At 42.3% G+C, this 23,630-nt stretch overlaps 1 protein-coding gene across 1 annotated transcript; it reads right to left on the bottom strand.

Moving 5' to 3' along the window:
* Window positions 1–532: 532 nt before the first annotated feature.
* On the bottom strand, window positions 533–23,592 carry sv2ba (synaptic vesicle glycoprotein 2Ba). The gene is made up of 13 exons (XM_012874007.3): window positions 23,449–23,592; window positions 16,974–17,696; window positions 12,758–12,938; window positions 9,723–9,874; window positions 8,446–8,579; window positions 6,528–6,617; window positions 5,570–5,683; window positions 5,364–5,452; window positions 3,484–3,648; window positions 3,264–3,397; window positions 2,967–3,167; window positions 2,631–2,790; window positions 533–1,874 (listed from the first exon to the last, which is right to left on the bottom strand). The coding sequence occupies exons 2-13, from the start codon at window positions 17,455–17,457 to the stop codon at window positions 1,691–1,693; spliced, it is 2,088 nt and encodes a 695-aa protein (XP_012729461.2). The 5' UTR covers window positions 17,458–17,696; window positions 23,449–23,592; the 3' UTR covers window positions 533–1,690.
* Window positions 23,593–23,630: the final 38 nt, after the last annotated feature.

The following is a 23,630-nucleotide window of genomic DNA, read 5'->3' as shown; positions in this document are numbered from 1 at the left end:
GGACTTTAGTGTAACGTGAGAACCTATTTTTGCTTCTCTCTGTTTTTCTGAGCTAATGGATGGTCAGGTTTAGGACTAAGGTGTCAATTAGGTTTAGGTTAGGGTTAGGTTTGTATTGGTTTAGGGTTAGGGTCAGGGAAGGCCATGGAAAGGTTTGGAAATTAATGAAAGTCAATGCACAGTCCTCCGTGAGTACTTTAATCAAGGATGTGTATGAAATAATTAAAACATATTGAAATATTTCTTTTGGTTTGTAATGCCTTTGCAAATGTTCCTTAAGTGTTAGTGGGTGCCTAAAGATGAATGACGTTTATAGTCATTGTTCATACAGAGAAACGTGCGTCAGTAATTAGCAGTTCCCCCAACTCAGCACCTTACCTCTTACTCTCTAAAAATTTTACTTCTGTTTCGAAATAATTACCTCAAAGACAGCATTTTAGAGTCATTATCAATTTCTAAAACAGTTTAATACATAAGGGTCCAAACAGTGCAACCTGTGCTGTCCATGTATTTGAAGAAGAAGGAGACTGGATTACGTCCCTCAGCTTTATTCAAGTCATGATACAACTACTATGGTACAACTAATTTACACAGGTCTATATGTACAACAACAAATAGAGTAATGCTAGACTGTGTCTCAGTAAGTTCCCAGACATGTTGATAACAGCCACACACACACACACACACACACACAAACTCGCACGCATATGCCAGTCATACCATATTAGTACAATTCCACACAAAAAATCTTGACACATGTTAGAAATGCAGCAAGTTCTGCAGATCAGTTCTTCATCAGAGTGTTGAAATGAGAGCATCATGTGAAAACATCTAATCTTACAGTTTTGCATTGTTCTCTCTCTCTTTTTCTTTAGAAAAAGACAAAAAAAAGACAGTTCCTTACACTTTGTCATGGCAAGATGTGACAGATAAAGACTCTGATACTACATAAACAACACCATCAACACACAGCTCTACAATGGAGGACAAACAGGACATCTCAGAGTCACAGAGCTTGGTCTGCTTGGATCTGGATCAGCAGGGAAAACTGAGGAGGGCTCAAATCAGTTAGAACGTAAGATCTATGTTTAATAAGTTGGTCGGTGAGACAACCTTACCTAAAGAGAACAAACTGGCCGACACAGACTACAGACATCACAGAACTGCTCTGAATAAACATTGGGTGAGTGCTCACGGTGGGGTTTTCTTTTCAGAGTAACGGTAATATTGCCGCTGTGACTTAGCAGTAAGTCTCATTATTTTCAAGTTATCGCTAAAAGTCATCTCTCTCTCTCTTTCTCTCTCTCTCATCAAGAAGGAATGAAACCAAAGCACAACAATGGTAACGTGATCTACACAACCGTTCAAACACAGACACGTTGTTTTAATCTTTTACACAAACCCCAGACAGGACAGATGTGTGTGAACAAAGAGTGGGATGACAGAGGATGACAAAGACTAGACTGATATGTTGTGACAGAAACGCTGGGCAGCCTGAGGAGCTCCCCGGCAGCAGAGAGCAACCACAGGTTGACGTAGGCCACCGTACAGGTTTTCGACTCTTTTAAATAAGTAACCGCATGAATACAAACCACACAACATAGCGCCTTTAATCTTTCATCGGGACGCACTCCCCCCCTCCCCTCCCAAGTTGCGTCTGGGGAGGCGAAGCAGCAGGAAGTTTGGCTGTTCAAGAGAGGATTTTCTCCCGCGTTTCAGGCAGCTTAAGAGCCACCAGACCTCCACAGACCAGCGCGATAAAGGCCAGGAAGATGGGGATGATTTTGGTGATGCCGATGAAGGCTGCAAAGATGAAGCTGGCGATGATGGCTGCAAACTTACAGATCCCGTTCAGGATACCGAACGCTGTCCCTCTGTAAAAGAAGAAATGATGTGGATTTAAGACTAAAGATCTGTTACGTTCTGCATACTTGAAGGGGATTATAGGTTTAAACACAGCGTGTAAGCATTATACATATTGATAGCACATAAATGAAAGGTGACATTTTTTGCAAATAAAAGTCTGAAGCATGACAGGTACGTTGGTGTTTTGCCATCCTAAATCAAACTTTGCGCAACCACCTTTTGCTGCAATTCCAGCTGCAAGTCCCTTTTGGGGTTTTTTTCTACCAGATTTGCAAATCTAGATTTGACTGTGCCATTCTGAGACATAAATATGATTTGATCTGAAAACAAGGACGGCATAGCTGGTGGAAGTTTGTGGGAGGATGTACCGAGATAAATGCAGTACAATCCTGGAGGAAAACCTGCAAAAGAGTGAGAGCTGCAATGTAATGGTTAAGGACAAAGATTTTCTATGTTTTAGAATGGCCTAGTCAAAGTTCAAACCGGAATTACATTGAAAATCAGCGACAAAACTTTGAAATTAATGTTCACAAATTTGATCTTTCAAGTCTGGGCTTTGCAGGGAAGACAAAAGAAATAAGAATGGAGAATTATTATTTCCTCAAATAGTTCTTTGTTGGTTTTAACATTTTTGATCAGTTTGAAACAGTGAAAACACCCGATTAGCTCGTGGAGAAGCTCACCTTTTAACATGCATATAAAGGCCTTTTTAGGTATAGTGGCAATAACATTGCATCTGTTAGAGAGCCAGTGTCGGACTGTACCTTTTAGAGGAGGGGTAGAGCTCCACTGAAATGACTTCCAGCCCATTCCAGGCTGCCACACTGACAGCATAGAAAAGACACTGCCAACAGATTACAGCTCCTTGACTGAAGCTTAGGAGCAGCAGGAAAGTACAGGCCGACGATACCAGCATAGAACCACCTGGAAGAAGAGACGGGTGACCATTCATTACTAATTCCTGTAACATTTTATTTATTTGGTCTTGAACACAATACAAAGAATACGTATTTATATGGTTCATCCACTATACTGTCAATAAACACACTGGTGCAGACATAAAACAGGATAATCACTCTGACCCTTTCAGCATTAGTCACCTATTATTCGGATCCTCCCTATCTTGTCCATGAAAAGTGCTGAGATGATGTTGCCAGGCAGCACAGCCAAACTTCCCAGGAAGCTGACCAGATAGATCACAATGTCGTTTTCCTCCTGGAAATTTAGATGACAGCCTTTCTTTGGATGGAGGAAGGTGGTGTTTTCCATTCGACAGTTTTTGAACTTTTCCTGCCACAAGTCTGGAGTAAAAGCACAGATTTGATGTTTGACTCAAAATTCTAATAGTGAAAAAAATTTTTTTCTTTGGCCAATAATAATAATGCCATGTCAGGCACCTGTGTTATAGAAGACGGTGTTTTTGATTGTGCAGTTCTCGAAGAACGTGTTGGTCGATCTGATGTCCTCAAAGTAGCAGTTCTCAAAAAGCGAGTCCTCGAACTTGACCGACTTAATCTCGATGTTTGCAAACCTTTAAAAAGACAAAACAAAACGGCCGACGACTTTGATTTATAATTATGTGGATATTTTCGTTAGGAAGAACAGTGATAGACCTACTTGTCATGGATGTACTCTCCCTCGCGGTGGACTTGGTTGACCAGGGAGAAGTTAAAGTGGAAGCGCTCCACGCGTTCTCGGTGAAACACTCGGACCTTGGACTCGTACTCCTCGTACTGCATGTACTTTATCATGTCAGGGAACCACACTCCCAGCCCGTGGTAGCTGACAAACACAGGGAAGACACATCAAACCTAAGAAACCTGTTAAAGTGAGACTAAACTGAGTTCTTCTCCTCAGTTAATGAGTTATTTGATTAATCTCAGTGAGGCGTAGACCGTTCTCCTGTATCAAGCTGTCCAGTGGTTTTAAAAAGCGAAATTATTTATCACACTATTCCAAAAGCTTCAAGTCCCTTTAATGAGCTACTTGCTGAAGTAACTGTACTTTCAGGAAGAAGTACAGGAAAATTCTGCCTCCCTAATAATAGCCTACCAGGCATAAGCCGATGCCCAACGGTTAAACCACAGCTTTACCAAATGGTTCATGTTACTAGACGGACCTTTTACGCAGCCACAATCATATTTAATATGAGGCTCTTTGTCAGATTAAAAGTACCTTCTGAAAATACCAAGCTTCAAGCGGTTGTTAAACATACTTTTCATCAAGGCCACATGTTTTTTACTTTGTTTATAAATCTGCTGTAATATTTTAATCTTCAATGTAGCGTTTTCCTCAGCTGTAACCGGACAATCACCAGAGCTAACAGAACCAAAGACTTGAACCCATTTCTTCTGTTTTTTTGTCATTTCCTTGGTTGTTTATTTAGTTTCTAAAGGTCTCCTTGCTCATGCCCAGTTCCTGTCTGCACTTTGGTCCTAATTCAAACTAACAAAACATGACATCTATATATAAAGCTTCACTTGAATTGATGAATTAAGTTCCTGAAATAAATGAATGAACTTTTCAACAATCTAATTTATCGAATATGACAATAGTGGCCATGTAGGTAACAACCATCACAGGGCCCAATCTCTGTTAAGACAGTTGGTTCTAGCAAAGCAAATTACTGGTTGAGAACTAATTACCCAACTAATGTCATCTTTTCTCACCTTTGTTAAGAGTAAAAGAGGAAAAAGGCTCTTTTCTTCACACTAAGCACATGAAAGCTACCAGTATGTAAGGGCAGTACTTGTAGCCACTGTTTATTCTATATTCCTGCTTTAGTCTATATAACATAATTATATAGTATATGTATGTGCATACTAAATATATTTGTAATAGATAGTATTATTGTAACTTTAGTATTTCATGTTATATTATTTCAACAGTATTGTGACTAGATGTTGCTTATCTGTTTCTACCCCCTATTTTCAAGCTTATTATTTTTGAATATGCATATTATTCAGATCCCTATCGTTTTTTATCAAAGTTGAAACAATTTTTAAAAATCTGTTTTATCAATTTATTTTACTGTGATAAAAGATTTAAGTTTGACAGGCTGCAAGACCCAGTTTTATTAAAAAATCTAATATGGCTGAACGGATCTTCTAAGCAGAGCTTTCATGGAGTATAAAGCCTATATTTTACCTATTTATGTATATGAGTGTATTAATTATGATACTTCAGATCTACAGGTGTATTTTTGTTTTTAGTTTTTAACTGGTTTTAATTGGGCTTTAAATGTGGTTACATGCACTTTAAATACAGCAGCAAAGCATTTCTAACTTTGTTTACACTTGAACACACTGGAAGATCCATATTTTTATAGGAATATGACATTCATAGCCATTTAAAATCTTTAAATAAAAAAAGTGCAACATCAGAGTTAAAAAATATATATTTTTGTGTTTGACACCATGAAACCGATGCTTAAGTTGAACATATGATGTCGATCTAAAACCGGTCCATATCTAATCTCAACATGGATTTTATTCTACCTGAAAGCCATGCAGAACCAGACGATGACCAGAAACAGGCCTTGGAGCCTGAGCTCTGGAGCAGATAAAGACATCACGTTGGCCATCACCTTCAGGGAGGACAACCAGAACATTCGACTCATGGTTTTTCATCAAGCATTTGGGTGGCAACATGTCAGGATACAAAAAACAAAAGTTTCTGCTGTAAAATAGAGCGCTTTTGAAACCTGCTGCAGCATGGTCATTTTTCGGACTGTCCAGCGCTGGAAGGCGGTTCCGGTGTCACTCTGGATCTCAATGAACTCGTCCTCCTGGGTTTGTGGCGTCTTAATGTTTGTAACCTGCCCAGAGATTCAGATAAAAGCACTGTTTTTAGTCTTAATTCTCTCACAAAGTGAACAAATCCAAGCTGTAATAATCACAAAAACAAGTTAAAAAACAAGTCTTCAGGTACCCCACAGGCACCTGATGTCTGCCAGGATGTCTGGCACCGTATTGTGCCGAGACCAAAGACAAAAAAGGGACATCATGTTCCTTTGACAGTATTAGAAAATCATCTCTTTCTTGTTTTCTAACATAGTTCATAAAAAATAAGTTTTAAAATGCTGTAATAGCTAAGGTTTCTTTGTTATTTCAGCAATCTGATATGCTTTTATTAAGTGCTATTCAGTCCTTTCACATTTTGCCAGGATGCAACCATAGACCTCGAAGTTGGGATTTTGTGTGATAGACTAACACAGTAGTAACACAGTTCACAGAGGAGCCTAATTGTAAATTGTGCAGTTGTAAAAAGAACACCTGACTTATCCCTCATACTCAAAGGTAGGATGTATTTTCTAATTAGGTGACCTCTGACAGCTATTAGTTTCACAAAAAAATGTATCTAAGGATATCAGAGTAAAGGGGGCCGATTGCAAATCCAAGCCACACTTGCATTTAAGCAAAACCAAAAGGTGCCATTTTCATTCTGGTATTTAACTGCTTAAACCGAGCTACTTATCATTCTACACCATTCTACCAAGTTATGAGGCGTTTTATTTCTAACAGGATGAAAAAAAATAACAACCTAGTTTCTCAAGACTGACAAACTGAAGATAAAGATGTTACAGTCTTCTCTCGTTATCTTTTAAATAAGCGATGAAATGATTTTACCAAAGGTGCGTGTTGGTGTGAATGAAGGCTTACCGTGAAGACCCGCTCCGGTTCCCCCTTGGCTTTCCAGTTGGTGTCATGAACCTTTCGCAGGATCATCCACGCCTCATCGTGTCTGGCATTCTGGAACCCACAAACAGGTTGTAGGTAGGTTGTAAATCTCTTAATGGCTGTTTAGGTTCCACGGTCACTGTCTGAAACCAGATATTGTGTGGTGTATGTGTAATTTAAGTTGTAAACACAAATAAAGAGGAATATTTTGATTAGTGGTCATATGGTGAAATGCTGTACACCCCTGCCATATTCATCTGATGTAAACATTGCCGTGTGTTTACCATGCTTCACCTGCATTGGTAATGTGTGATATGCCAGGGTAGTGTTGCATCAGTACCATTTATACAACACATGTGGTTAAAAGGGTCGACATTATCCTGGATGGGAATTAAAGGGTGAGTGGTGCTCTGATAAAACCTCAGCTGCTCTTTGCAACTTTTACACAATAGTGGGAGATTGCTGTGGTTGCTGGTGACCTTTTTTTATCAACGAGGTAGATGTTTGACACTTTACATGTATGGGTAACTCCAAAGCTATTCCTAAACCTGGCAGATTTAGGTCTAAAGCAGTCTTCTAGTTATACCCACATGAGTGGATATAAGGGCCCAGATAGAGTAACGACCTGAATCTTTGGAGAAAGCTAAAGATTAGGGTGATGGGAATGAGGCCTTCCATCCTCGAATACTTATCATCACCACAGAGAAGTCATCAAAAAAAAAAAAAAAAAAAGTGGAGACATGCAAAAAAGCTGGCCAGCAGTTATAAAACTGGTTTGTTTCCCATAATTTCAACAGATAATTGCTTGTTGATTACTCAAACCTGAACAAACAGTTTGATCCCTCAGCCACTTAGTTATCCATTTTGCCTCGTGGCGCGATGCTCCATCACACAGGAAAAAGCATAATTCACCATCAATTGCTCCTGTGTTGTTGGTCAAAGGCGCTCCTGGAGACAGATGTGGGCCCAATCTTCATAGCAGTGTTGTTTTTTTGGCAAAACTGTGACCCCACTCCCATGGAAGACAGGCTAACCCCACAGATATATGGTCCAGGGTGGCATGACAAGAGAGTGATGATAGCATCCACATGCCTTTTTTCTTATGTTCCAAGCAGCTTAAATAGGTTTTATTCAGAGGAAACAACATCATTCAAGTCACCTGCAGACCATTCTTGGTACCTTCTGCAGAATTTTACTCTCTCCTCGATGTTTTTCTAGAAGAGAAGTGGCCTCTTTAGAGGGCGTCTTTAAAACTGGTCAGTGTGCACGCCTGCCAGCTGCCATTCCTCAGCATGCTCTGCACTGGTGGAAATCACGCCCTTCGGTTGAACGCTCTTTAGGAGACGATCCGTGAACTTGCTCTACTTTCTTGGCGTTGGGAAGATTTTTGCGCAGCGGCTGGAGCTCTCCCCTTAATCCGTCTGGATAATGGTTGATACAGGTGCATCTTACTAGCGGGAATATTTTTGTGCCTGAAGCTGTTGTGATGCTAAGTGATGATGACAGCGCCCGTTTCCTCGGAGTAACCATGGCTGAACAATGATTTCAATCACAAATCCATTTTAAAGCAATCACTGTGCTCCATGAAGTCAATCCGAATGCCAGTGTGATATCAGCTGCCCTGTCCTCCTAAACACTTTCCCCTGTGGCTGGTTATGATGCCAGCAGGGTCATTCTGGGCAAGGGCTAAATCAGTCCAAAGGAGGTTATTGTGATTAGTTATAATGCATAAATATTCAGTAAATGTGTAATTAATTGTTTTTCATCTGATCACTCGTTATGACAAACAGAACTCAAATTGCCACCATAACAACAGAAGCCGTAACATTTGAATAAAACAAGATTTGAGTCTAAAGGCTCTTGGGCCCGTCCTGTTTCTCATCTGGCTCTGGGATCTGACCTCCAGCAGGAAACGTGGACTCTCCGGCATGAAGACGACCCCAATGAGCGCAGCCAGCGCGGGGAAGAGACACACGAACATGAACAGTCTCCAGCTGTGGATCTGAAACTGGGTGCCAATGGCGAAGCCCCAGCCTGAAAAAAAAAACAACAACAAAACAATAAAGGCAAAGTTAACATTTCAAGAAAAGTTCTGACTCGAGTATTTTCAGGTGCAAACCAACAGCTGTCGGGACAGAAGAGAGGGAGTGTTAGAAAAACGCCGGGTCAAAAGTGGGGACCAAGCAGGGTTAGAGGAGAGCCAAGAAGGAGCCTCGTCATTCCCAGCAGTCGGCCATTTTTACAACAACCTGAGCAGGTTTCTACTGAACCTCTGGTACAGAATGAAACAGGAAATGGTAAATCACAGAAACTATACCGTATAATATCTTTGCTGTTCGCGAGTTATGTTAATGACTTGCATTCACAGAGAGAAAGTTTCTTTTTACATAAGATAATGTCATGACTTTTAGCTAAATTGTTGGCGCAAGCTAGTGCTAGCTATGTTCAGCAGCGCTTTCTATTTAGTTTTAAAGTACAGCGTGATATGTCTTGCTCCTTTTAAAGTGTATAACGTGCCTACTGTAGTGAATGTTTATTTTTTTTAACTGTGTAGTAACAGCATTCTGCCACTAGATGTCAGTTTCCCCACAACACGTTAAAACAACCCTGAAATGTCCAAAAGGAGAAAAAGTGATGCAGAATGATGAATTTAAGGTGTAACTCACCCCAATATCAACTTTCTTTTGCAGATAAGCTGTATAAACTGGGCCTAAGGGTGCTACTTTTATGTTACTGTGCATTTTTTATACTTCTATGTGAACTGGAATGAAATTCTGAAATCAAAACTATCATCTATACAGGTGTAACCGGCCCTTTTAATGACTGCATAACACTAAAGTGGCCCCATATAGAAATTAGTTTGACAGCCCTGTTCTGAAGGAATCAAAAAAGTTAACTTTCTTCCTTCCATCCATCCATCCATCCATCCATCCATCCATCCATCCATCATTTTGTGTTAAATCAACTCTTATTTATCAAATAATTGCTCTATATGAGTCCTATTTTCGAGCATCAAAAATAGGCTCCAACAATTCAGCCACACAGACTCGGAAACGCGTCAGCTATGAATTCCCCTTTAGTAAAATGTTTTCTAGCTTTATTTTGTTACTCCACAGCTTAATTTGTGTGTCAACATAATGAGAGTGTGTCTATTTATGGGAGCCTTGACAGTGTTACCATAGTGAGGAATGATTCCCCAGGCGGTGAAGGAGGCGTACAGGCCTCCCAGCATCCAGAACATGCAGAGCCAGCTCAGATGTTCTCCACGCTTGTCCATCTGCAGGAACTCAGTGAAGTAGGTGTACACGATTGGGATGGATCCGCCAATTCTAGAGCAGGACAGACATTTTCCTCATCAAACCATGACAGCAGTTTATGTGTTGACAGTTACGGTTAGTATTTAGTAGCAGAAATAAGTTTGACTTTAGGAGACATGTCTGTAATTCTATACTTTTAGTACACTATTGGTTAACAAACTTTGTTTTCGCAATATAAAGATGTAGAAAGCGGAAATAAAGTAAGTAGTTTGTCTTCATTATGAGTCAATTCTGACAGAACAAAAAACAAAAGCTAACATCCTTACCGCGGAAAAAGAAATTCTGGCGTTCAATTCAATTCAGTTTATTTATATAGTGCCAGTTCACAACACCTCATTTCGAAGCACTTTACAAAGTAAGAAAAAGTTAAATAAAATATTAGATTAAATCAAACAGATAAATTGATACTAGTCATCAAACAATGCAGTCAAGTTCAGTTTGTTATTCAAATTGGTTTGAACGTTTTCTATCAAAGGAAACCTGGCAGATTGCATCGAGTCATTGAAATGCAGCATTCACTCTTCCTGAATGAGGATGTAGCAGACAGTCGCCTGCATTGTGTCATTGACTTTGCAGCAATCCATCATACTGAGCATGCATGTAGAGACGGTGGAGAAGAAACCTCCCCTTAAACAGAAAGAGGCCTCCATCAGAACCAGGCTCTGCGTAAACGGCGATCTGCCTCGACCGGCTGGGGGTTTGAGAGGACAGAGCAGAGACACAAAAAGAGCACAGCAGCACTGAACCAGGAGTACTTTCTATGTTAGAGAAAAGTAAAATGTTAGTGGCAGTACTAGCACCTTTAGTAGCTTCATCTAGCAGAGAAACAACGCTAAGCAGATAAGCTCTGAGCCAGTTTATCAACTCTACAGGATAAAAGAGAGCACACACAGTTAGTCTGAGTTAAGGCTCAGCCAGTAGCTGACCAGGGTTAACTGACCAGCCAATTGTTTCACATATAGAAGGACAGGAAGTAGTAGTAGATCAGCCGAGGCCCCCTCCAGGACGGTGTGACAGCTGAACAGAACACCATTTAATAATACATTTTTTTTTTAGAACTGCATTTATATTTAGTTAAAGATACTCATAGTTCAGTGAATTTTTGTAACTACTCCCACCCAACTCCTGAATTGGAACCATTACAGTTTAAATCTCAAACACATTTTAATTCATATCACTCTTTTCATTTAATTCACATTACCTTTAATTGGATGTTTGAGTTTCCCTGATGACATTTGTGCTTTCAGTGGTTTAAACCATGCAATTAATGCTCAAATTATTCAATTTAATTCAATTCAATCTTATTTACGTAGCGGCAAGTCACAACACGTCATCTCACGGCACCTTACAAAGTTAAACTCAATCAAATCATACAGACAAATTGGTCAGAATTACGCACTCGCCACAAAGAATAGTTCACATCAGATAGATGTGATGGAGAACTGAGGCAGTTTTTAAACTCGTGAGCCACAGCTATCATAGAAAACGTATATTGGAAAATTGCTAAGATTTCAGTGCATAGCGAAGGCTTTACGGAAAGATGCAGGCAGCAGCAGGAAATGAGTACAAAAAAACTGAAATGTAAAAACCATAGAAAACCTTTCATCCCTTATCTTGTTTTGCACACCAAAGAAAGGCTCTCTCAGGGTAAATAAACAGAGATCTCCTTGGGTGTAGCATCCAGCAAAAAAATCTCTTTGAGGCGGCATCAACAGCGGGGGGAACATGGTGCGTGCCAGCATGCAACTGTGTAAGGACACACTCGGCAACACGATGAGCTGCGAGTTTCTTCACAATCGTGCGGTGCTGTGATGATCTTTCTGAGTACAGTCCGCTTCAAAGACGACTGTAATTAGCGCACATATCGGCTTGTAGAGGCGACATAAGGAATAAAACGTACTGTACATGGAAAATAAAGGCATACAGAGGCAGGCAAATGTGTTGATATCCTCAGATGAGATGTATTAAAAGTCTAAAGTTAAATTGACCCGTTAATGCAGAAAAAGGTAACCTTTAATTTAAGCATGGCACGTTGGCAATCACCAAATCTCCATGAGAAACCTCCTCACTGTCTAAAAGCTGACCGCTTACTGGGGACTGACTCTCTGTCCCACCATCACAAATCTCAACATGTGACGTTTCTCCTGGGAGCTAAACTGTGCTTTGGTCAGTTGAGACAAACATGGAGCTTTTAAGCGACAAATGCTCCAGACACATGTGCCATTGAACCAAGGAAAATATGTCATGCTGTGGGCCACTTCCAAAGCCTTGGGAACCTTGGCATGAGTGCATGGCATCAGAAATGCTATGATTCCATTTTTAATGCAAAAAATCTGATGGACCCTGGATCTTGAACAGGATGTCGATGTGAAACGTTTGGCCAAAGCATCACAGGAACGGCTCATCGGCCCCAAGGTCAGCCTTCTTCAATGGTCCTCTCAGTCCCCGGACCTAAATCTGATGGAAAACCTGAGGAGAAGAAGGCAAAAGGGCCCAGGATTCTGGATCCACTCTTATAAAAGTTAGGGTACCAATAACAGAGCCTTTGTTGTTTTGAATTGTACAAAAAGTAACCGTTCTATTTGTCTGCATTTTTCAGAATGAGCTCATGCTACTGCAATAAAATAGTGACTGTGCAGCTGTAGCTGGCAGGATATAAGACCACGAAGAGCTGATTGTTGCCTGGAAAACAGCGTTCATTCCTGATAAAAACATCAACAGCTTTTAATGGAGTTTTTTTTTCCATTTACATAATGTTTTGAAATGTCACGCATCTTATTTCGAGAGGTGCTTTCTTTGAGCAGATGATGTGTGGTAAAGGCCAGTCATTTTAAAAGCCCAGGGGGAGCTGTATTTAAAAACATGTACTTAAAAAAAAAAAAAAAAGCGTCTCACCCAAAGCCGGAGCAGAACCTGAGGAAGACGAAGAAGCCGTAACCCTGAGCAAAGCAGGACAGGAAGGAGAAGACCAGGTCGATGGTCAGGACGTAGATGAGACACTTCCTCCTCCCCATCTTGTCGCACAGACCGCCCCACACCAAGGCACCCACCATCATGGAAACGTACACCAGCAGACCTGCGAAACGCACACAGGAGACTCATGCTCACTAAAAGCGTGACAGTTCTAAAACATGCACACAGACAACATCTCACACCTTTCCCCCTGGAAACACCAAGAGCCACAGCAGCTCCACCAGGGGTCTCCCTTCACCCTCACATGAACACAAGAGCGGCGGCATCAACAGCCTTCATGCCTTATTTCAATGTGTTGCATCCATTTACGCGAGGTCAGCTCAGCACCGGATGTTTCTGTATATTCATTAAGAAATACCGAGCGAATACACTTAGACTGGTGAGGCGACAGACTAAAGGGTTCCAGTCGTCTGCAGTGAACTTAGCTTTGTTCCTGGGTGACAAGTGTTTCTTCTGTCGTCGTTGGGTTTTTTTTTTGTTTCGTTTGTGCAACATTTTATTATTCGTCGGAATACAAGACTTCCTGAGTCACAGCATTCTTTAGGCCTGTGCCAGGCTCTGAAGAGCAGCTGGTCCTGTTTGTCATTCCTTTCCCTGCTCAGAAGGCAACTACGCAGACAGAATTAAAGGCTTCACTATATATATATATATATATATATATATATATATATATTCCTGTCAACACTCAAGCAGCTAGAGTCAACCACTCCTCTTGAGGCTTCAGACCCATACTTGCTGCCTGCCCTTGGTTTTTACTACACAGTCCTAATTACTGAGGGCATAAGCAGCTTACCGGCACGTGGAGCCATAGTGTGCATCGTGCACCTTCCCCGCGGATTACTAAAGCATCCGAGAGCTCCACACGGCGCGCTGTGCATCCCATTCAACAAGACCCAGCACGGGACACGAAGAGAGGAAAGAGTCAAAGTCGTCACGTCACCTATTGACTTTGACGATTTGACGCTTTAGATAGCTGCGCATGGACAGGTTGAAAGGATGGACTACAAAGTGCGTCCTTCAGGTGGAGGCCCTGGATCTATTCCAGCTGCATAACCTCAAAAAAAAAAAAAAAAGATTGTCCTTCAGCATGTTGAAGTTGCTAAACACCTTAACGGTGGGTGGGGGGGAGTCATTGTTTCCTTTTGGTATTAAAAGTGAAAGCAGGGTAGCTCCATCTGTCACGCGCAGGAGATGAGATATTTTATCCATGAATAGACACGATTGCAGCTGAATAAACCATAACGTTTCACCACTCATGGTGAGCGAGGAAAGTGCTAACTTTGTAAGCTGAACTTGGTCACCCAATACTGATTAGATATCATTAGAAACAGCTTCATATCATTCTGTTTCATCTGGGTTGAGTAATGGGTTTCCTGTGGATGACAGCCCAGATTTGATCTCTTTATGTGCACAACTGGATCAAATGAAGGAACCGTTTTCTAAGTCAAAATAGAGTAAAATAAAATAATAATAAAAAAAAAAAACAGTGAGGTGCTGGAAAAGCAATCCTATTCATTTTTTGTGTGTTTTGTCTCATTCTTCCACATTTTGCCGTCCTCTGTATATGCCTCTGTGGCATTGTTGAAATTAACTTGTAAAGACTATTTTTCAAGACTTGTTCACTAGCTAACTAATATAATGAAAGCAGAGGGCCTCTAGCTCACCTTGCCCGCCCTGTCACGTTAGACGGACAAGCCCTTCTTGACATGTTTGTAGTACTGTTATCTATTTTTTTTTTTTTCATTTTTGGCTGATGAAAGGAACGGGGCTTGGTGAGATGTTCAAAGCTTGGGCGATATTTTATACCCTAACCCTGCTGAGCTTCCCCACAGCTTCATCCCTGACCTGCCGGCTGTGTTCCTTGGTCTCCGGGAGGCGGTTTGTTCTCCATCGTTCTCTGACAAACATCTGAGGTTAACTAGCACACAGATAGACTCCATCCATCCATCCATCCGTCGTCTTTACCCACTTATCTTTGCATGATCGCATTCGTAGGAACGAAAGACAGGGTGCACCCCCTGGACAGGTTGCCAGTCCATCACAAGGCAAAACAACTGTGTAAAGACACCCTAAGTCCTGAGGGTGATTTAGAGAAACCAGTAAACCTGAGATGCATGTTTTTGGACTTTGGGTGGAAGCTGGAGTCCCCGGAGAAGACCCATACATGCACAGGGGAGATCCACGCTGATGGGGACACCAATCTGCCAGAGCGTGCAGCTGATGATTTCAGAAGTTAGTTGGTTGCCCTGGATTTTATAAAAAGCATCGGCGTAAAAGGAACCGAGTCCATTTCCATTACAAATCATGCATGCAATAACCCAACTTTTTGAGACAACACCACATTTCACTTTCATATATATTTTTTCTTCTTACTTTAATTTTTCTTCCTCCTACTAGTCCACTATTTCCTCCTCCGTCTTTAGACAGTTGAAGAGACACACTAAGGTAAACACACAAAGTACCTAATAAAATACTTGCTTAAACCCCCCTCCGTCCCAGACTAAGGTGAAGATTAAACATATTTCGGCTCCCATCTGTCTGGCGTGCGGAGCATGAGCTCGCATCCAGCCGCATCATTGTGTGGCTCTGCTTCTTATTCTCCGCCAGTGATCATAGCTCTCCTCCCGCTCTGTACAAACAGATGCTGTGATTTCTCTTTTTCGCCGGGCCTTCCTCCCGCTCTCGCAGCCTGTCAGAGGCCTGAAGCGTATTTGACAGCTCTGCACCGGGAAGCTGCAGGGCGCCGGCATCTCTGACTGCTGCAACATGCTCCGTATTAGCCCGGGAACACACGCTGAATACAATCACCACCTAGTTCCTCATCAGCCTCTCGCAACGCCTCCTCCTCCCAGGAGCCCCGTTGTTAAGATGAAATGAGTGATGTGCGATCTGTCACATCGCCCCGCTGCACACGAGGTCTGCCGGATAAGGCGAGGGGGCTTTAATTTACTGCCCGGCTATACGGACAGGCAGTGGGGAAGGGATGTCTTTATGGTACTTTTCCCAGAAAACTGCATAGAACTAAAAGAAAAACTTATTTTGTAGTACGTTTGTGTTTAGCAATAGAAAACCCAAGCAATAAATGCCTGACAGCCCACATTATGCATTGAGACCAGGTGTACTTTTCACCTGCGTCTTAAAAGAGCCCAATCTGCAACATTTAGGTTAATTTACAGACACGTCCACTTCCAAATCTGCAGGATTTTTACCCCTTCCCCCCCACCAAGCACAATGGCACAGCTTTTCACCAGTGACTTCCTCCTGCCTGGGTAAAGTTATGAGCGCAATCAGCAAGTTCTGTGAATTATTTAAAAGGAGTCGCAGATACTCTTGCCAAACAGAAAACCAGTAAAAAAAAAAAAAAAAAGCGTGCATTTTGCACCCCGTTTGCTGCTAACTAACGAGATGAAGACTTTGAGGCAATGAAAGCGTAAACTCCTCATCAGAATGCTAGTGTGGACATTCTCACTGTAGGCTTTTAAACAGGATGAAGCTGCCCTGCTGGTGCGCTCACGTTCTCCTCGTCTACGAGGGAATTTAGCCGCTCGAAGAGTAAAAAACAAGTCTCCCTGCGGCGATAGTAACGTATCGCCTCAGACTGTCGTATCACAGACTGGCTTGGAAATATATTCCTTGATCATGTTTGAGAAGAAGAAGCTCGTATTCCAGATTCTCATCAGCTGTGCTGTGGAGGGGATTTTCACATGGGGGGGGCGTGCAACAATTCCTCCCTCTGAAATCAACACTGACGGATCTGTTGTGGTGGCAACATTTATTTCAACTGATCTTTGAATTGAACCTTTGCCAAGGGCTGCACAGTGGTCGCACTGTTGCCTTTCAGCAAGAAGGTTAAGGTTTAAATCCTGCCCTGGGGTCTTTCTGCAGGTTTCTCCTGTGCAAACATTGGTACTCCCCAGGTACTCCAGGTACTCCAGCTACGTCAATCTCTCTCTAATTGCCCTTGGGCATGAATGTGATGGACTGGCAACCTGTCCAGGCTGTACCCCGCCTCTCACCCAATGGCTTCTGGAGACAGGGATCAGCTGATTAGCTGGTTCTTTGGCAGCAGAGGGCATAAAGGGGGTCGTTCACACAGCGCGCCACAGGTACCCTCTTGTAACACTTTGCTGCTACTTACCCAAGAGTCCCTTGTCTGAATTGGATATGCACATATCTTTCTCAGCACTGGGCATGACGAAGCCCACCACGAAGCCGTCTACGCCGTCGGCCATCAGTGCGAGGCCAAGCACGAGGAAGAGCATCCACTGGAAGCGCCCGTGGCCACAGTCCTCCATGATGGACTCATACTGCTCCGGCAGGCTTTCCTCGCCCCCCTCCTCCTCCTGCTGCGCAGCCAGGCGAGCTTTCCTCTTGGCCTCCAACCGGGCGGCCCGCCGTGCCTCCTTGATCTCATCGGGGTGGGGGATGCCCTGATATTCCCCCTCGTACATCTGATCGTCTTCGTCTGCCCCCTCGGTGGCGTCACTGGCAGCATCCTCGTCCTGTTGGGGGTAGTCCGTCTGGTAAGGGTAGCCGTCGTGGCCTCCTCCATCTTGAGTGTAGGTGTATTCTCCGCCCTCAGTCATCTGCTGGTTCACATTGTTGTGGTAGGGGTCATCCATGATTCCTGCCTACGTGGGCGCAGCAGGAGGGACTCTGTCTGGTAGCCTTTGTTTGCTGAAGGAGCTCAAGTTGTCAGCTATAATGACATAATCCTCCCGAGGAGCAGCGAGTTCTCTTTTGGTCTCCTGGATTTCAGGCGTCAGAAGAAGCAGCAGCAGGTCTTCTATGTTGCCGGGTCTCACGGGCGGTGCTGATAGGCTGCTACCTTCCTTGATGTGCACAGCGCTGCATGCTGAACCTGAAAAACACGGCAAAACGCCCATCAGGTCAACAGCACTGAAACTAGTAAAGCAGAAACATTGCAATTCAACAACATCCATCAGGTGACCTGACACAGCATCAGAGGGCTCTGTTGGAGTCAACATATGGACATCAAACTATCTGGAGAAATTTTAACCATGCAATACTTTTTCTGTCCCCTTTGTACTTTATGTGATCTGTGACTAGCTCTTAATCAAAACCAGGAATTTAACCTTATTTATATCATTGATTGCTATTTTAAAACTCGTTTCTCTTCTCCAGTTTGAATGGAAAGTGTGTTTTTGGCAGGGCAGAGATATGCCGAGGAAAGCCGGTTTCCCCCGTGGGCCGTTTGTCCTTCTGCACAGGCAGATAATCTCGTCGTCTCTGCGCTCAAATGTTCTGACGCCATTTTGATCCATCACACAGCAGCGCTGTGACAATGACACATTGAGATCTGTCCGCAGCCCAGAAGAAGACCCTTTTAAAGTCAAAGTACACGTGGAGCACGCAGAGTTCTGCTGTCCCCTAAAATACAGGCAAGGTGCGACGACTTACACGGTGAGGATAGGCACACATTCATAGGGAAATGGAGCTGTCGTTAACCCCGTGGTTTACTTTGGGAGGCAGACAATTATTAGCCGGGCGGATGTGGAGCAGTTTGCAGAAGTGTCCCGTCCACTTCAGCACCGGGTTTATTGAAAGGCCACCGTTCCAAACACTGACTTCCATCTGCTCCAGCTGCACATTCACAGCCCTCACATCATACTAACAGCTTTTCCTTCTTGATGTTGATGCTTTGATGACTCAACTTGCCCGAGACGTTTGCATTTAACATTTTAGATGGAGTGGAAAACTAAAGAGGGAAACCAGACAGAGTCTTAGTTCTGCACATCACTGGAGCAGGGTCACTGCATCCTGCATTCACTGGAGAATGAGCAGAGGCGCTTCTAGGCCAAATTTACCAGGGGCTCAGGGTTTTTTTCCATGATGAAAAATAAACATGGCAATATTTCAATATTTAATATATCACATGAGCCCCTAATCTATAAAATGAAAACTATAATCCTTTTTCAATACCACTGAAACAAAAGGTATTTTTTTAAATCACTTTTAAAGTAAAATTGTAAAAGTAAAAAACTTAAATTGGTCCAAGAGACCATATCATATAAAATAGGTTTAATATTATGTTTTCAGTGCTGGGGTCGTAACAAGGGCAAGGACCAATTGTACAGGGGCACTGTTGCCTGCTGGCCCTGTCTAGAACTGCCCATGAGAATGAGCAGGGAGATAAAAACACCCGTGTTTCATTGGTTATATGAATTATTGATTGAGTTATTTGCTGTTTTTTCTTACACGGAAACCCTAACTTTTACTGAGCTGCCCCTAACTTTTAGGCTGACTGTGAAGGCAACACCATCAGATCATTCTGTCCGTTCTTGTTCAGGTTTGGATCGCAGTGTTCCTTCTGAACCAGATCACTCCAATCGCGTCTGACAAAGGGAAAAGGCTGAATATTATAACCTTCAGTTGGATTTTTTTGGGACATCTTTATATACTGAAACCATTCGGTCCCAATATCTTCTAATAACTTACGTCACACATGGACCGGCCCACTTTATAAATGCAATGAAGGATTGTTCAGGGGATCGTACACTTGGTTTGGGTCCTCTGATTTCCACAGAATCTATGGTTCCTATCTGGAGAACCGGTGGACTGTGCCCTCTGGGTTAAAGTTAAAGTTGTGGGAGAGGGATGGATGAGGGGAATGCTCCAACATGTCAAAGCTCTTGATTTCTCTCAGTTTTCCAAATCTCACTTCTGGCCATAAGATATGGACAAAAAGAACAAGTTCCCAGATATAAGCGACTGATTTGAGCTTGCTACTTAGGGTGGCCTAACTCAGCCTTAGACATAAGCTCAAGAGCGCGTCATCCAGGGAGCAGCTTGATGTAGCGCCACTGCCTCGCTCCTTCAGAAGGAGTTATTAGAGGGGGCTCTTGCATCTGAATAGGGTGCCTCCTGGGTTTCTCACTTTTAAACATTTGTCTGGAGCATCTAACTGGGACATGTAATAATATTAGTGAATGTTGAGCCAACGACGTGACTTGCAATGAAGAAACGAGTAAACAGAAGATGACTCCATCTATCCATAAAAGTTGGGTCTCAAACAACCTAAATAATTATTTTAGTAATACAGTCATGGGAATAAATAAGGAGACTTGAGAACATCTGTAAAACCAATAATGTGGAAGCTGGACTGGAACCTGCAAAATGACAATTACCCAAAGACATGCCAGGAAATCCCAGGACTTTGTGAGAATTAACAGGTTCTGGGTCCAGCCTGAGCCCAGATTCTGATCTCACTGAGATGCTGTGGGGTGACATGAAACCGGCTCTAACATCAGCAGCTGCAACTGAGTCGTGGAGCAAACTGTCCTCAGACTGATGTGCGACTGGTAAACTTTGAAATAATTTAAAAAGATGAATAATAAGGTTTAAATAACACGTGAAAATGAACAAAATCAACAAAAAATTTCATTCATTTGTCCACATGACAGCGTGTACCCAGCAATGACAAAAAAGGACTTAATTCCCTTTGAAGGGCATGTTGAGTAGTTGACAAAGTGTGATTTCTAAATTGAATATTCTTGTCTAGCTTAAGGAAATCTGAAAATATTTGCCAATGTCACCATTTGAAGATTCTCACCTCGCAGTTTTTCGCAGTGCTTGTGAAAGAACTAGGATTCAAACAGAAAGTTTATGGTTTTTGAAAACTTCTCATGTTATATTTGAAGCCACATATTTTCTTCTTAATTATATGTCAATCAGCATATTTTACAGTAAAAAAAACAGAGTATTTATTGAAAAAAAGAAGCTGTTCTTTATCTACAGGACTTTTGGGTGACTTGTTGCTAGTTTTCTGGTGGCTGCTCACAAACCTTGAGTAGAATAGTATTTTAGTAGTTTGGGATTTCATTCTGATCATTTTGGGCTTTATCTTGCACAGACAGCTGCTTGTATCATGTGATATTTAACACAGAAACCTCGGCTTTGTGGTTATTCTGTTCTGTTCTGGTTTTCTGACGTGATGACGAACATTGTTATCTAATCCAGATTAAAACTCATCTTTCTCTTTTTTTTCATTCTGCCTCAGATTTTTTTTTGTGTGTTAAAATCATAAAACTCATCAAGGTGGTTGACAGCAGCAGTGGATTACAGAGTGTCCACTGAGGCTCTGAAGTCCTGAAGTCAGTGTTTTGATGCGATCCGAGCGGTTTTGTAGGCAGAAATGCTTGCAGCAGCACGGTACGATCACCGCCATCCATTTCTCCTTCGGACTGCGTGAATAAAACATGAAGGTTTCAGTGGAGAATTACAGGAGGATGGATGCTCGGTCTGGTTACGGGGAGCTGATGTTGCTTTCATCATCACGCTGCAGCTGCCACTTACATAACCCTCGGTCTTTGCCCTCCCCCGTTCCTCTGCTGTCGCGGTATCGATCTGTATTTCTGTACTCACACCAACGACAAACACGCTCACGCTGATTCAGATGTCAAATGGGCTTTAATGCGCGTGCCGATTTTGAATAGGTCATGATCTGCTTTCCGAGGAGGGTGCTGAAAAGTCAGCGAGTCCCTTTGAAATCACGAAAATCAATGCCGGTACGAGGCTTAACAGGAAGCAGAGAGGCCGCAACTTAATTTACTGAAAGCGATTTCAATTTCACAAGTGACCTTTCACTGTTTTGATCTTCTGTTGGTTTGACTGGGGCGAACTTTACTGTCTCCACTTCATCAGCAACTCGTGTCTCTGCAAGCAGAGGCTTGGGGGAACTTTAGTTTTACGGCACGCCGTGCTGCTCTTTGGGAACCTCACACACTCGTTTATCAGCACAGGCATGCACACGCACTTCTTCCCGCTGCGTTTCTCATATCTAATTCAAATTCGCCGAAACCGTAGGCTCATGCTGCAGGTCAAAGAGCAGATATCTCCCAATCTGTTGAGCTGTAAAAGCCTGAAACTCCATCTCCTCTATAGGTCCTCTGCTGGTTTTCCGCCAATTCTTCCACACTAGTGTGGCTTCCTGAGTTTTGAATAAACTTTAAAAGTCCATCATAAGTACAAACTGTAAATATTTGCTTGTTTGAAGGACTTTCTCATGGTGAAGCCTTAGATGATGGTACAAATCCACTGAGGCATGGCCATCCACTTCGACTGACTGGCCTGCCTATGAGAGCGTTAATTAACAGCCAAGAGGCCGCAATAACTCTGGAGGAGCTGCAAAGAGCCACAGCTTAGGTGGGATAATCTGTCGAAACACGACATGAGCTGTGCTCGCCACCAATCTGGCATATTTGACAAAGGAAATCCACTGTTCAAAGAAAACTACACGTCTTGTTTGCGGTTTGATAACCTCATGGCCTACATGGGAAAACAATCCACAGTGAAGCCTGGTAGTGGCAGCATCATGCTGTGTCAATGCTATTCTTATGTAGGGTCAGGCAACCTAGTCAGACCTGTTCAAAAGACGGATGTATCCTGGAAGAAAACCTGTCAGAGGCTCCAGAAGACCTGATGCTAGAGTTCACCTTCAGCAGCACAATGACCTCTAACGTACAGCCAAAACTACAACAAAATAGATTAAAGCACAGCAATGTGTTAAAATGGCCTAGTCAAAGTCCAGACCTAATTCCAAATGAGAATTTGTTGCAAGACTTTGAAACTAATGTTCACAGACATGCTCCATGCAAAGAAATATATTTTTAAAAAGTCAGCTTCTGTCTGTGTTGAGCTACCAGAGACACAAAAGACAGAGCAGAGAAAGGTGGTTTGACAAAGTGTTGTCCTGGGGGGTCTGATACATATGCAGGCCACACATTTCAGATTTGTATTTGCAAACAAAAAAAAGAAAAGAAAAAGAAGAAACAAAAAAAAAAACATGTTCTTTTAGTTTCTCTTTGACTTAGTATAACGTATATTTACATAGTGGTTTATGGATGAAATGTGACAAAATGTGGGGCTTTGGGGTGTAAACACTTGTGCAAGGCACAGCATTTGTTCATGCTCTATCTTTTAATTGTTTAAACTTTAACATTTGAAATTTCCCTCTATTTGACCTTTGCTAATTTTTTCATTTATTTTTTGTCTTTCTCTGTCAGAAAGTATATGTGTTCCTCTGAGCAACAAGGTGAGGTTTTCAGCAGTCAAAGGAAGATGAAAAAGAGGAAAATCTGCTTCCACTGCAGATCCAATCAACTGATCTACATACATGGGATGGATTTTACGGTAGAATGACGGAGATGTAAAGGAACTGAATTCCTCGCAATCCTCACTGGCTTTCAGAGGGCAAAAGAAAGTCCGACATGACTTCTGAGGACAGCCTGTCAAATCATTTTTATTAGACAGATTTTTTTTCTGTAAAACACTGCTGGGAAGCTTTTGTGATTAAGAGCTTCTCTAATACATTAGCAAAAGTTGCAAAACGGGGGGTGGGGGGAGGGAGTATCTTAAAGTGAAATAAAAAATAAAAATAGTTGTCCTTCATTAATTTTTTTAAAGGTAAGCTATCCAAATAAATGACCCTGTTAATATCCAGTGCTGAAACAGATCGAAGTGATCGTAGCACATATCATGTTGCTGCACTTGCTGTTTCTGCATCGGTTCTATTACTGCTTTACACATTTAGGTGACAACACATGAAACAGAAGACCATCGAAACAGGAAAAAGAAAAAATGTCAAATCTTACCATAGTTTGCATTTTCCTTAAAAAACAACTTTAAAAAAAACATGTACAAGTCCAAGTAGCATTTTCAAATGTCCAGGACATACATGACAGTTTATCCCAGGGCCGGGATGCAGCCGAACCCGAGGGATTAGTGTACCAGCTCGCAACACCCCCCGCCCCCACCCTGCACACACACACACACA

This window comes from Fundulus heteroclitus, chromosome 4 (assembly GCF_011125445.2).
Source record: "Fundulus heteroclitus isolate FHET01 chromosome 4, MU-UCD_Fhet_4.1, whole genome shotgun sequence".
Lineage (NCBI taxonomy): Eukaryota > Metazoa > Chordata > Actinopteri > Cyprinodontiformes > Fundulidae > Fundulus > Fundulus heteroclitus.
Note: the sequence above shows the minus strand (reverse complement) of the source record. Positions and strands in the feature narration are given on the sequence as shown.